General features: G+C 37.0%; 1 protein-coding gene across 12 annotated transcripts in view; it reads left to right on the top strand.

The window, feature by feature from the left end:
• The window catches only part of EIF4G3 (eukaryotic translation initiation factor 4 gamma 3), a 338,415-nt gene that overhangs the window by 125,202 nt on the left and 198,313 nt on the right, over positions 1-14,900 (top strand). For all 12 annotated transcript variants that reach the window (XM_035019586.1, XM_035019573.1, XM_035019576.1 and 9 more), the window contains exon 3: positions 1,617-1,745. In XM_035019586.1, coding sequence (XP_034875477.1) covers positions 1,617-1,745 — 129 coding nt within the window. The remainder of the gene's footprint in view (positions 1-1,616; positions 1,746-14,900) is intronic.

The raw sequence follows: 14,900 nt of genomic DNA on the forward strand, positions 1-14,900 counted from the left end.
TTTTCATACATTAGTGAAGAACACATATATTACTATATCACAAATTTAGCTTAGTATTTTTTTTATTATGTTATGTTAATCACCGTACATTACATCATTAGTTTTTGATGTAGTGTTCCATGATTTATTGTTTGCATATAACACCCAGTGCTCCATGCAGAACAGTGATGGGTGTCTTAGTATTTTAATATCTATATTTCAATATAATTAATTTTGTCATTATCCTATGTATTTTATGCATTTAAAAATATCCTAGGAGGTCTGTAGTTTCTACTAGATTGTAAAGGTTTCATGGCCCCCCTAAAATTTGAGAACCTCACCTTAAGGAGAATGGATTCTTTCACATTTGATGACTGCAGAATTGCCCCCCATTCATGGTGGTTTGCCAAACTGTCAGTGCTAGTCTGGGTTAGATAGTGTTAGAGATGAGCTGGCTAGGGTTGATTGCTAGGCTTTAGGAGGGGGTCTGGGTAAACTGTTTTCATTTCCATCATAGGCTGATGGGCAATTTATTGCCAATGATAAGTGGGAAAATGTAATTTTTATTTACTTAAAGACATATGCTAATTATTTTTCTATACAAGTTCATGATTATTAAACTATATTAGGAAATAAAAATGAGAAAAAAAAATACCTGTAATGCTTTCTGTTAAGATCTTTGTGTATCTCCTTACAGATCTTTTTAATATGACACTTAACAACTGTATGTATATGTGTGTGTATTTTATATATACTCATATATGTTAGACATAGAATGGAGGCAAAGATACATGTATAGAAATATACACACATGTGACTATACATGTATATTTAGGTGTACTGTTTTATAAAATGAGATTATGCTCTATAAGTTGCCCCATTTTGTTCAGGTTTATTGAGGTATAATTTACATAATGTAAAATTCACCTTTTTAGCGTGCAGTTCTGTGAGTTTTGACAAACACCTAGAGACATGTAGTCCCCAGTACAGTCAAGATATAGAACAGTTACTTCACTCTGAAAACAACCTCGTGCCCCTTCTGTAGTTACTCTCTTTCTCTTGCAATCATTTATTTCTTTTTTGTTTCTTGTACAAAATGTCATATAAGTGGCATTGTACAAATGTAGTTTTATGTTTACCTTCTTGCCTTTAGCATAATTTTCCTTCAAGGGTTTTGGTTTTAATTTTATTTTTTTTTATAAAGAATTTATTTATTTGAGAGAGAGAGAGAGAGAGAGAGAGAGTATGCATGGGGGGAGGAGAGGTGGAGGGACAAACAGACTCCAAACTGAGCATGGAGCCTGATGCAGTGTCCGATCCCAGGACTCTGAGATCATGACCTGAGCCAAAGTCAGATGCTTAACTGACTGAGCTACCCAGGTGCCCCTAATGTTTTTGGTTTTAGATTATGCTTCAAGAATCTTTTATCCTAACTGATGATAATAGTCATGTTTGTTGTTTTTTCTAATCATTCTGTTGCTCCATTTTGAAATTTTAAGTCTTTAGTTGGTCTGGCACTTACTTCAGTATAAATTGTGAGGTAGAGAATTCAATTTTAAAAATTAACCAGTTCAGCAATATTTATTAAGATTGGGTTACTAGTATAAAACTCTTACTAAATATTGATTTCCTCACAGGTAACACAAGTAGCAAGACAACCGGGACCCCCGACCCCTTCCCCTTATTCAACACATGAAATAAATAAGGGGCATCCAAATCTTGCGGCAACGCCCCCGGGACATGCATCGTCCCCTGGACTCTCTCAAGTAAGAAAAACTTTATTTTTAAAGAAATTTCCATATAAAAGCAGTTTTTCTGGTTTTCTAAAGCAAACTTCTGAGCAGTAACATACAACATTACTTGAAGAATAGTTTTTATTTAATTAATTTATTTTGTATTTTTTTAGACACACCTCATAATTGTGGCTACTGACTTTTATACAATTGTATTCATGTAGTCATTCAAAATGAGCTTTCAGTGATATTTCGTTTTCCTTTTTTATTGTTTAAGAAATCAGAATATAGTTATAAAGTCCATTTTAAAACCCCACAAAGCACTTGTGTGCTTTCTAGTGTGTAATCTGCTAGTCTTCCTTCTTCTCTTTTTTGGTGGAGTGGTGGTGGTTATTTTCTACTTAAAACGAAATGGGTGTGTTTACCTCTGACAGCAATTGTAGTGGGCTTCTTTGTTCGTTGGTTTGGTTTTTGATTTCATAAATAGGTTATTGGACTTTCTTAGACTTAAACTTATGTTGGATTGTTAAAGAATGTGTACTTCATAATGTATTTCCAATTAACAGGTGCAGGGGACATTGAAACACTGTTGTAAGAAGTCACTATGGGTCCCCTTCATTTTAGAGCCATTTCCCAAGATATTGATTAGCTTGTACTAGTCCACCATTATATGCTTGTTTGGGCTTCGTTGAGGTTAAGAGCATTCTAGAATTATGAAATCTCTTACTGGAATGTGGAGTCAAGCTCTTTGACCCATGCTGTTGGATATTGTCAGTGTTTATACCTAACAACTGCTCCTTTTAATAATGAAAACTTATTATTTTCAGTTGTTGCTTCCCTATTTTAGGCCTCTTATTTAGAACTTACTTAATAAGAGAGATAAAATATTACTTACTCAAAGTAATGCTAAAAGCTGGTGATTGTAAGTTACAGAGCTGATTAATGTTCATTTAAAGACTGTAGAACATTTGGAGAAGGAATGTACAACTTACCAAACCAGATTGATATTTTAAGAAATACATAAATTAATTTGCACTTAGTTTTATGCTTAAACTTGGTTTAAATCATTCCTATTTAATTTTGAGTTTTAAAACTAATATGTCAAAATGAACTCTTAATTGTTGAAAAGGAGGTTCTTGTGTTGGTTTTCATGGCACTGAGCAGAACCACCCTAGCTATTAATATTCTGTATTAGTCCAATTCTAATCAAGAGGGAATATTATGTAGTTATGTGAAAAGGGAAAATTTAATATAAAAGATTATTCAGGGGACACCCATCTGGCTCAGTAGGTAGAGCATGTGACTCTTGATCTGGGGGTTGTGGGTTTGAGCTCATGTTGGGTGTAATAGATTATTTTAAAAAAGATTATTCAGTATAACTGAGGATTGGAGTAATGAGGGATTGGCTTATTAAAGAAAGAGAACTCTAAAGAATATACAAGTAGCAAATACAAGGAGCAGATGCTTCTCCTGGGGCTGAGACAGAATACATATGAAAGAGCCTTCTCCCAGGCTGATACTGGAGAGTGCATGGGTGTGACTCACTTAATCGTATAGAAGTCAGTGTAGTATTTTATCAGTGGAATATGATAGAAATCCTTTCTCTGGAACTTGCTGGAAATGTAGTCTATTGAGTGTTGGGGAAAGCTGGATCCTCTAGAGCCTCTAGTGCTCTTCTTTAGCGAAGAGCTGCTGCAGTGTGCAGTGGCTAGAGGCTCCTTGTATAGCATCTCTGTTTACCGTAGATACTTTAGATAACCTTGAATATGCCAGATTATAGGCCCCACATGGTAGAACAGCTTGCATCACAACCTAAACTTGCTGCAGGGTCTTCTTTTGTTCTGTTCTTCATTCAAAGTTGGAAACCCCCAAGGTGACTTTGTAGGTAGGTCAAAGTGTGGCACACTCGAATGTGTAGTGTATGTTGTTTTTAAAATTCATAAAAAGCCTACCAAACCTTGTGTCTCTCCCCCCCGCCTTTTTTCTTTAATGGTAGTTAGTGTTAGGTAAGAGACTTCTCCCCCATCTTGGGCTGAGGTCCAGACCTTGTTGAATAGGGCATGATGTGGCTTACGGAGTGGTAGAGAAGTTGTGGTGACATTCCAGTGGAACTTACTAGAAATCCACTCTCTGTAACTTGCCAGAATTCTGCCCTCTGGGGTGGTGAGGGAAAGCTCTTCACAGGTAGGTTCTTAGAGGAGGTATTTTGCTGCCTAAGAAGATATCAGGGGTAGCTGTTAACCGTTGCGTCCTGCTGCCTGCTGCACATTGCTGGAGCAGCCTCACCCTGAGGATGTGCCCTCGGGCAGCTGAGCACTAGAGAAGCCAGATTCTGGAAGAGCTACCCATAGTGCAGGAGCTTGATGTGTAAGCCAAATAGGAACCAGGAGTCAAAACCGGCTCCTCCTGCACTATTTCTGTCATCGTGTCAGCTGAAATGGAAAAATATTTAAAATATTTAAAAATATTTAAATATTAAGGGGCCCAGATCCATTTTGACTGTACAGACAAACCAGATAAATTTTGAGCTTAAAAGGCAAGCAACTGATAGGTGGCACACAAGGGGAATAACTTAATTTTCAGTTTCAAATTCTTATTATTTCAAGTTATGATTTGACCTAGGCAGTTGGCTCAAAGCACTTAAGTTTTCTGAAAGACCTTGCTGCTTAAAAATGCATAGTTTGTATTTAAAAAAGAAAGATCTCCCTGTGGTCTCAGTTGTTGAGCCCACTAATGCCTTTATGTATGCGATTTTATTAGTTGAGTTTAGAAGTCAAGAGTACATTGATCTAGGAGAAGGGTCACCATGTATTATCTATTTTGCTTTTCTTTGTGGTCTCTTTTGCTACCATATTGCCTACTTGATGAAGGAACCCAGTAAATCACACGTGGTCACAATCCCCTGTTTCCCTTCCCTTTCAAACAGAGGCTGACTTCATTTGTTCCCTAACAATGTCTTAACCTCTGTTGATAGAGTGAGGAATTTTTTCTGAGCGGCATGCTTGGAAAATTGAGTTCTGTGGGGAACTCAGTCTCTTTAGATTTAACAGTTGACATATTCGTGGATCATAATGGAAAGCAGAGCCTTCAGAAAGAGGAAAAAGGATTACAGGCTTGGATTCAAACAGGCCTAGCTTGTGGGGCTCAGTCTTTCACTTTCTGGTTACATGATATGTAAATTATTTAATATTTCTAGGACATGGTTTCATCATCCGCTATATAGGTAAGAATTAGGATTCAGCCACCCTTCAATAAGGTTATTATGAAGATTATATAAAATCCTGCCTTGGAATAGGATATGCTAAATACTCTCAGTAAGTGACATTTACTATTTTCATGCCTGTCAGACTTGGTTCTCAGGATTTATACGTGTGTGTGTTGTGTGTGTGCATGCATGTGTGTGTATGTGTGTTTGACTCATCTAATTTAGCTACATGACTGGTATTACTGTGAAATTCAGAAGCTCTCTCCAAGAGTTTAAGATCTCTTCCAAGTCTTTGCTTTATCCTTTTGCAGGATAAAAGAAGAGGCCAACCTTGGTTATTTTCTTTTAGTAGTTAGTATGGTTTAGTCTTACGCACAAATCGACTGAAGATAAGAACAAAGACACTCTTTCAGCCACATGCCCTTTTTGATGAGTCTACCTGCTTCTGTGAATCAGATCTTTTTGTCCCAAGTAGCTACCTGCGTCTGTGACTTAATGTTTGACACTAAATGAATCTATTAGGATTTAAGTGAAAACAGCTAAGTTGAAGAAAAGTGAATTTCATAGCTTTGAAACATAAAAGAAGGAAAATGTAGAAAATTGCTCCCAGTCTCTTATTTTTTTTTTAAGATGTTATTTATTCCCTTGAGAAAGAGAGAGCAAGCAAGCATGAGCGGGGGGAGAGGGAGAAGCAGACTTCCTGCTGAGCAGGGAGCCTGATGCAGGGCTCCATCCCAGGACCCAGAGATCATGACCTGAGCCAAAGGTAGACACTGAGCCACCCAGGCCCCCTCCTCCCGCCCCCATCTATTTCTTAAGTCATCAGTGGCAACCTCTTCATCTGCTTCTTTCCCTTCAAGATAGGATTTTACATTATGTGTGTGCACATGCCAAATTTTAAGGCTTTATTGCATTTTCATTGTTACATGACTTCTAAATCTTTCCAGTCCTCTCCCCTCTGGAGGTTTTTTGGGTTGTGGTGGTTTTTTGTTTTTTTGTTTTGTTTTTGAGAGTGGGGGTGGGGAGGACAGAGGGAGAGGGAGAGAGAGGGAATCTTAAGCAGGCTATCTCATGACCCTGAGATCATGACCTGGGCTGAAATCAAGAGTCAGAGGCTTGGGGCGCCTGGGTGGCTCAATCGTTAAGCATCTGCCTTCGGCTCAGGTCATGATCCCAGGGTCCTGGGATCGAGCCCTGCATCGGGCTCCTTGCTCCGCGGGAAGCCTGCTTCTCCCTCTCCCATTCCCCCTGCTTGTGTTCCCTCTCTCGCTGTGTCTCCCTCTGTCAAATAAATAAATAAAATCTTAAAAAAAAAAAAAAAAGAGTCAGAGGCTTAACCAACTGAGCCACCCAGGGGCCCCCTCTGTATCAAAGTGAAAAACTTTGGACTATTAGTCTATAAGAAATTAATAGTTAAAAGGATATTTTCAAACTACAGTAAATTTGAGAGAGACAAGAGTCTTTTTAGGTGTGCATTCTTTTCATTTACCCTGAAATGGCAGCACTTTAACAATCTGTAAACCCAAAATGCCCTTACTTGGGAAATGGTGAAGAACTTGAAATTTAAAAGTATCTTTTGGGACAGATTTCAAAGTAAATAGAAAAATGCACTCTCCCAAGAGTCAGGAGACCTGAATTAAGAGTCTCAGCGCTGCCAGTATTATTTCAAATTTTGACTCAGTGGAAGTTCTTATTAATGCGCAGTGTTTCCCTTTGTAAACAAGAGGCTTGTATTAAATGAGATCGGAATTCCCTTTAAGATCTTCATGTTTTTTTTTTTTTAATTTTTTAAAGATTTTATTTATTTATTTGAGAGAGAGAGCATAAAGCAGGGGGAGCAGCAGAGGGAGAGGGAGAGAAGCAGGCTCCCCGCTGAGCAGGGAGCCCAATGCAAGGCTCCATGCCAGGACCCTGGGATCATGACCTGAGCTGAAGAAGGCAGACGCTTAACCGACTGAGCCACCCAGGTGCCCTTTTTCATGGGTTTTAGAAACTAGTTCAGAGTAGGTGGTTCTTATTATGAAAATCTTTTGATTGATGTATTTTTTATTTAAAATTAGGCAAACTTTTACATAGTTTTATTTTTTATCTTTTTAAAAAATATCGGAAGTTTGTTATTTGGATTATCTTAAATTAAACAAAAAGGTTTCCTACTTATTGCTTAATTGTAGTTACACATTTGCTTTAACTCAGTTAATTTTCACAGAACTGAGCTAAATTACCAAACAAGGAGATCAGACTGGCACTGATTACCAGGTTCAACATCGAGGCCTTTTTTTTTTCTTCTCTTGATGTCACTGTGTGACTGTGTGACTCCTAAGCTATGTTCACAGTAGGTAGTGAGAAAGTGTGGTCAGAACATTGCCAAAGAAGTGGAGCAATAGATGATTTCTGTATGCTTCTGAAAATTTCTGTATGCTTTCTGGAAATTTCTTTTGGTTTCCCTTTCTTCTGAGAGATCAACTCAGTCATGTTTTATAGTGGACTGAGAATGGTGATTGGCATATGATCCCCTGGTTCAATTTTTCATTGTTTCTGGAAATACTAAGCAAAGGACTTCTTGGAGGAATAGTTCTTGGTCATGATATTTCTTCTCTTTTTTTCAATTTTATTAAGTTTTTTATTTTAATTCCAGTATAATTAACACAGTGTTTTATTAGTTTCAGGTGTATAGTACAGTGATTCAACAATTGTATACATTGCTCAGTGCTCATGATAAGTGTACCATGATATTTTTTTAAATACTGTAATTTTCGTTATTAGTACATTTCAGATGACTCATGGTCTCTATAGTCTCTTCATTTTATCCAACTTCCAGACTTCAATTTCCTTTCAGAAATCTTATTTTACTGCAGAAAAATTCTCATGTTTCTTTGCAGTTCTTGATTTACTGATTATTTTAGGCTTTGCAAATTGCTTTTTCTTTATGATTAAGATAAATAGTGATTTTATTTATTGCATGCAAGCTTTTATACTTTTTTTGTGTTTTTTTCTTTCATGAAGAAAATAAATTCTGATTTGACAACTCTGATAGTCTTGCTATAATAAGCAGGATAAAATAGAGGAAGCTTTCAAATTTTTTTCATATTTCATTATTGAAATAGATGAGTATTGAATTTCTATAAAAAAGCAAAGCAAAATTTATTGTGTTTTACTCCCCTTTTCTCTGTGGAACACATCATGGCTATCTAAGGCAGTCTTTTTTTTTTTTTTTTTTTTTTTTTTAAGGCAGTCTTTTTTTGAGATGGGTTGTGTTTGGAAGCTGCATTCCCACCACATAGGGATTTGATGTGGGTTCAGAAACCTGCAGTACTGACTGTATTGAGTTGGCACTCATGGTGCCAAATCATCTGTTTCTTTTTTCCCCTCTAATTGTTAATATATGTACTTAAAAATTTATACCTTCGTGAAAACTTCTTCAACACATATTGTCCTTAAACACTTTACCAATTAACATACCTTTACAAATATCATTAGTATAGAAGTTACAAGGACCTATAAAATATCCAGATCATTTATGTCTGTGGTTTCATCTGGTATATGTAAATAATTATGATAAGCTTTTTCCTCTAATTGTTGAGACTGTTTTAATGTTGTCGTATTTGTTTGGAGAATTTCAGCTGTTTTGTCTTTTTTGTTTTTATTATTAAAACAGTTGTAACCATATTTATAAGGTAGGACTTCAAATGTTTTTCTATCAGGTGAATTTCATTTTTTATGCAGTCTTGTAACTTACCATGAAACATGGCTAAAGTAATTTTTATATGCTTGATCATACTTTTCATTGCATGTATCTAGAAAACCTTAGTGATTTTCATTCAAAATTTCTTTAGTTTTTTTTTTTTAACTGTTGCTGTAGGGATGATAGTTAAGTTGTAATTATTCAGATTTTCGTCACCCTAAACTCCAAGTTGTAGATTCTGTTTGGCAAATATATAAGACGAGAACTTATATTTTGAAATATTAAAGTATAAAAAGTGAAAGTTTTAAAATCCTACATTAATTCAACTTTGTTTTAGAAAGCCAAAGAATTTTGTAAGAATCAGTCTGTAAAAACTGTGATTTCATAGACATTTCTTCTGTTGTCTTTGATATGTCAGGTTTTGTTGATGATGTTCGTTTTTATCCAAGCTCTGTCAAGGAGAAAAAGGTTCAGGATTCTATCTTTCACATCTTTAGAGTTGCTTTCTCTGGACACATCCTGAGGGGAGCACTGCTTCCTCCTCCTCCTCCTCCTTGTTCTCTTATTTGAGGATAGTCCACACACAATGTTACATTAGTTTCAGATGTACAACATAGTGATTCAGCAACTCTGTACCTTATACTGTGCTCACCACAATTGTACTACCATCTGTCACCATACAGTGCTATTCCAAACCTCTGACTATATTCTCTATGGTGTAAATTTTATTCCTGTGACTTAACTTGTTCCTTAACTGGAAGCCTATATCTCTTACTCCTCTTCACTCATTCCTCCAGCCCCCTTCCCTTTGGCAACCATCAGTTTGTTCTTTGTATTTTTAAGTCTGATTCTGCATTTTCTTGATTTCTGGGGCTACCACTCATCTGTTTTAATAGGTAGTGCATTTTCTCAGCATTTTCCTTGCAATTTTACCACTTTGAAATTTCACATTTCACTTATTTCCCCTAGTTTTAGAAGAGAAATTCACGTGAGTGCCATCAATTTATTTTTCACTGGCTTTGACATTCAGATTTTTTAGATTTTATGGTCCTGAAAATTGCAACTTCGCTTCAGCTACAGAAATTAGCATGTGCCAGTAAATTTGGGATGGGGAATTGAACAGGTGAATTTTAAAGAGAATCAGGAAATGGAGCAGCCTGACAGTTCAATTCAAACTGCTTGAGATATTTCCCGCAGAAATTCCTATTCCGTTTGTCTTAGTCTGCCTGGGCTGCTATAACAAAATACCATAGACTGGGTGGCTTAAACAGCAGATGTTCATTTCTCATACTTCTGGATGCTGGGAAGTCCAAGATCAAAGTAATGGCTGCATTGGTTTCTTGTGAGGTCCTTTTTGGGTGGCAGAAGGCCACCTTATTATGTTCTTATATGGCAGAGAGAGAGACATGCAATCTCTCTAGTGTCTCTTGAAAAAGCACTACTCCCACCATGAGGGCCCCATCCCCATGACCTCATCTAAACCTAACTGTCTCTCAAAGACCCTATCTCCAAATATCATCACACTGTGGATAGGGCTTTAATATATGAGTTGTGGGGGGTGGGTGAGGGAGACACACAACTCCATCCACGGTACCATTTATGTGATTCAGAGAGCTCTGGGGGGAAGTGGGCAAATAAGACTCTGGGAGAAAGGTCTGCAGATGGGATAAGTACAGGAGATAGAATATTGTCCTGAGTTTAATCATACAGATGGATATATGTGTTTATACCCCAGATTAATGGGGTGGGGAGGGGAATCAATTTGCAAGGGATGGAAGAAGGGAGAGAGAAGCTTATTATAGGAGTACATTTGACCCTTGAACGACACAGGTTTGAACTGTGTGGATCTACTTATATGCAGATTTTTTTTGATAAATGCAGTACAGTACTGTAAATCTATTTTCCTTATGATTTTCTTTTCTCTAGCTTACTGTACTATAAGAATAGTTTATAATATATATACAAAATACATGTTAATCCACTGTTTATGTCATTGGTGAGTCTTCTGGTCAACACTAGGCTGTTAGTAGTTAGGTTTTCAGGGAGTCAAGTTATATGTGGATTTTCAGCTGCGAAGGAGGGTCATTGCCTCTAATTCTTGAGTTGTGCAAGGGTCAACTGTATTTGTCTTATCAAGGATCAGATGACTATTTGAAGTGTTTTGCTAACTACGAGGTATGGTGTTTAAAAGCTAGCATCTTAAAAAAAAAAGCTAGCATCTTTATAGAACTAAAAATTGTGAATTTCAATGACTCAACAGTCAACGAAAAGCATATAACACAAATTATATACCTTTGCAGTAATTTTAAGTTGTCAGTGAATAGTGAAGGAGAATTTAAGTTATATTTAAAGCAAGTAGAATCAGGGTGCATGGCTGGCTCAGAGTAGCATGCAACTCTTTATCTCGGGGTTGTGAGTTTGAGCCCCATGTTGGGTGTAAGATTACTTAAATATTTTTAAAAAATAAAGCAAGTAGAATCAAGTAACTATCAACAAAGAATATTATACATTGATATATAAAGTGACTCTTATGAAAATAAAATATTATAATTCACTTACCAAACAAATTTTTTTCTTAGTGCATAAATTTATTTACTATTCCTGTTACTCACATGTTCATTCACACTGATGTGAGGAAGAGCTAAATCTGATTTTAAACTTTTTTTGTTCTTTGTTTTGTTTTTTTTTCCAAAGATTTTATTTATTTATTTGACAGAGAGAGAGATAGCGAGAGCAGGAACACAAGCAGGGGGAGTGGGAGAGCGAGAAGCAGGCTTCCTGCCAAGCAGGGAGCCCGATGTGGGACCCAATCCCAGGACCCTGGGATCATGACCTGAGCCGAAGGCAGACGCTTAACGACTGAGCCACCCAGGCGCCCACTTTTTTTGTTTTTTAAAAAATATTTATTTATTTGACAGAGACAGTGAGAAAGGGAACACAAGCAGGGGGAGTGGGAGAGGGAGAAGCAGGCTTCCCGCAGAGCAGGGAGCCTGATGCGGGGCTCGATTCCAGGACCCTGGGATCATGACCTGAGCCGAAGGCAGATGCTTAATGATTGAGCCACCCAAGCACCCCTATTTTTATTTTTTTAATTTAAATTCAATATAGTACATATAGTACATCCTTAGTTTCAGATTTTAAACATTTTTTGAAAAAGTTTTTAGTTGACCTTTAAAGTTTGTTAATTATTTAAGTAATCTCTTACACCCAACATGGGGCTTGAACTCATGAACCTGAGATTAACCATACTCTTCTGACTGAGCCAGCCAGGCACCCTTGATTTTAAACTTTTATCAATTGATGAACCCTTATTTTTTTTCTCTGTGAAGAATCATAAACTCTTAAGCTATCTCAGTTTTCCCCTTCTAATATTAATGTGTTTCTGCCTGCCCAGTATTTTGTTTCATAGATAGCTAACTAGGTGGTATGTAGAAGAAAAATTAAGTTGCCAATATTTTATCATACTTTACAGGCAAAATAAATCTCTTCAGTTCCCTTCCAGTGATACTCCATTTTCACATACTGCACTATATTATTCAAGACTGTTTATTATTTCAGTTCTTATTCTTGATCACCATTAAAATTGAACATCTTCTTTTACAGTTCATTTCCAAAATTTAAATCTGCCTGTTGAGTACAGTTGACAGCATGACAACCTAAATAGTTTAGCAGTGCAGCTCTTAATATTTTGTCAGGGGAAAGAAAACAACTGTACTAAGTATTTCAAATAGAGGGGATTTAATACATAAATTTTTCATACCAGCTGATTGATTATCAAGGAAATGCTGAGGTAATACAGAGATTAATAACCACAGGAAGCAGCTAACATCCCTAATGCTGGAGGAATGAAAGAAGTGGTGGTGTTGCCAGACCTAGTAGCATGAAGGTTGTTTGGGGAGTGTTGCTGACAATTCTGAGAAGGGAGTTACTACAGGTTGGTCCTTAGACAACAGAAACTGTAGATGAGAGAATTAGATGAGGCTGGTACTTTTTGCATGCCTGTCTGTTGTTGGCATCTCTAATGGCTTTGAGAGGCGGGATCTGAATGGAGCTGGTATCTGGAACCATGCTGACGGGGTGAAAGCATCCTCCTACTTATAGGAGGTTAGAACTGAAAGACAATAGGTAAGTAACTGGCACATACAGTAGTAGAAGGATATGTAATTTCTTTACTAGTAAAGAATAAGGTGGAACCAATACACCCCAATGAATTTAAAAGAAGATAGGAAAGAGGATAATACAAAGTAAATGTGATAAAATAGTAGGACTATGAAACGTGTTAGTCACTATAATAATAATGAAGTTAAATTCCTCTATTAGTGACTCAAATTGGTCAAAACCAAAAATTTAGGTATATGCATTTAAACATGATGCAGAAAGACTGAAAACAAAAGTATGGAACCATTAATAGGAGAATGCTAATGAAAAGAAAGCAGGCTTAAGCAGTCTTTACAATGGTTGCTTCAGTGCAAGAATTCAATGCAAAAAAAAATCTTTAAAAAAAAATCATGTAGATGAGGTGTTGGCAAACTATGGCCCCTCTCCTCTTTTTTTTTTTTTTTGTTTGTTTTTTAAGATTTCATTTATTTATTTTTAGGAGAGAGAGAGCACTAGCAGGGGGAGTAGCAGGCTCCCCACTGAGGAAGGAGCCTAGCCCTATGTGGGACTTTTTTTTTTTTTTTTTAAGATTTTATTTACTTATTTGACAGAGAGGAGACACAGCGAGAGAGGGAACACAAGCAGGGGGAGTGGGAGAGGGAGAAGCAGGCTTCCTGCCGAGCAGGGAGCCCGATGTGGGGCTCGATCTCAGGACCCTGGGGTCATGACATGACCTGAGCCAAAAGCAGATGCTTAACCAACTGAGCCACCCAGCGGACCCCCTTCTTCTGTTTTTGGTACATGAAATTTTACTGGGGGTGGGGGCACCTGAATGGCTCAGTCGGTTAAGCGTCTGCCTTTGGTTCAGGTCACCATCCTAGGGTCCTGGGATCAAGCCCTGCATTGGGCTCCCTGCTTCCCAGAGAGCCTGCTTCTCCCTTCTCCCTCTGCTGCTCCCCCTGTTTGTGCTCTCTCTCTCTCTGTCAATAAATAAAAAAAATCTTTAAAAAAAAGTTTTTTTTAGTGGAACACAGCCGTACTAATTTATTTATGGATTTTGTTTTTGGGTTACAATGCAGAGTTGAAGAGTTACTAGAGATTGTATGGCCTCCAAAGCCTAAAATATTTGCTGTCTGAACATTCATAGAAAAAAATTGCCAACCCCTGACATAGATCAGCACACTTAAGCTGTTAAGGCCAGCTGGTAAAAATTTGGGTTTTGTGGGCCAGATAGTCTTTTGCATATTATTCTCCTCCCACTCCTCCTCCTATTCCCCTCCCCACATTCTTTTCTCTCCCCCTTCTCCTCCCTCAGTCCCCTCAACACCCCCTTCTGTCCCTCTCTCCCTCCTTCTTCTCTTCCTTTAAATATGAAAAATTTTGTTCAGCTGGCCTTAGGAAAACACACGCCAAGGGCCATAGTTTGTCAGCTTCTGATCTAGGCAAATGATACAAATAGTTGAACTTGTTTTAAATAAAGAGATACAGATATAAATATATAAATACTACATACATATCAGCACAGGAATACTATGTATGAAAATTTTGTACACACTTAATCATAATAAAAATGAGGATATCCATGATTTGAACATTGTAAGTATCAAACTAACAATATGTAGATAGCTTTTTTTTTTTTAAAGATTTTATTTATTTGACAGAGAGAGACACAGCGAGAGAGTGAACACAAGTAGGGGGAGTGGGAGAGGGAGAAGCAGGCCTCCCGCCGAGCAGGGAGTCGGATGTGGGGCTCGATCCCGGGACCTTGGGATCATGACCTGAGCCGAAGGCAGTCGCTTAACCAACTGAGCCACCCAGGCGCCCCTGTAGATAACTTTTTACTGTTTCATCTAAGATAAAAGATTTAAAAAGCTACTGCTAATTGCATTGAAATAATAATTATTAAATTTGTTTAAATATTTTTTTTCTTGTTCAACTAAGATCATTCTTTTTATTTTTTCAAGTACTCAAAGGGCATTTAAAAAATTTGTTCATGTTAGGCTGAGAGAAAAATGTCAGATTCCAATATAGTTATATCCTTTTATTCCTTTTTATTTTTTTACATCCTTTTTTGAATATATGACAGAATTAGAGCTTAACAACAAAAGAATAACAATCTAAATTATGTTTAAGCTAAAATACAGAACATAATTACTGTTTTTAAAAAAGCTTACCAGAATTATGATTTATTTTAAAATGTTGA

This window comes from Mirounga leonina, unplaced genomic scaffold (assembly GCF_011800145.1).
Source record: "Mirounga leonina isolate KUSES-001 unplaced genomic scaffold, KU_Mleo_1.0 Mir_173, whole genome shotgun sequence".
NCBI classification, from domain to species: domain Eukaryota; kingdom Metazoa; phylum Chordata; class Mammalia; order Carnivora; family Phocidae; genus Mirounga; species Mirounga leonina.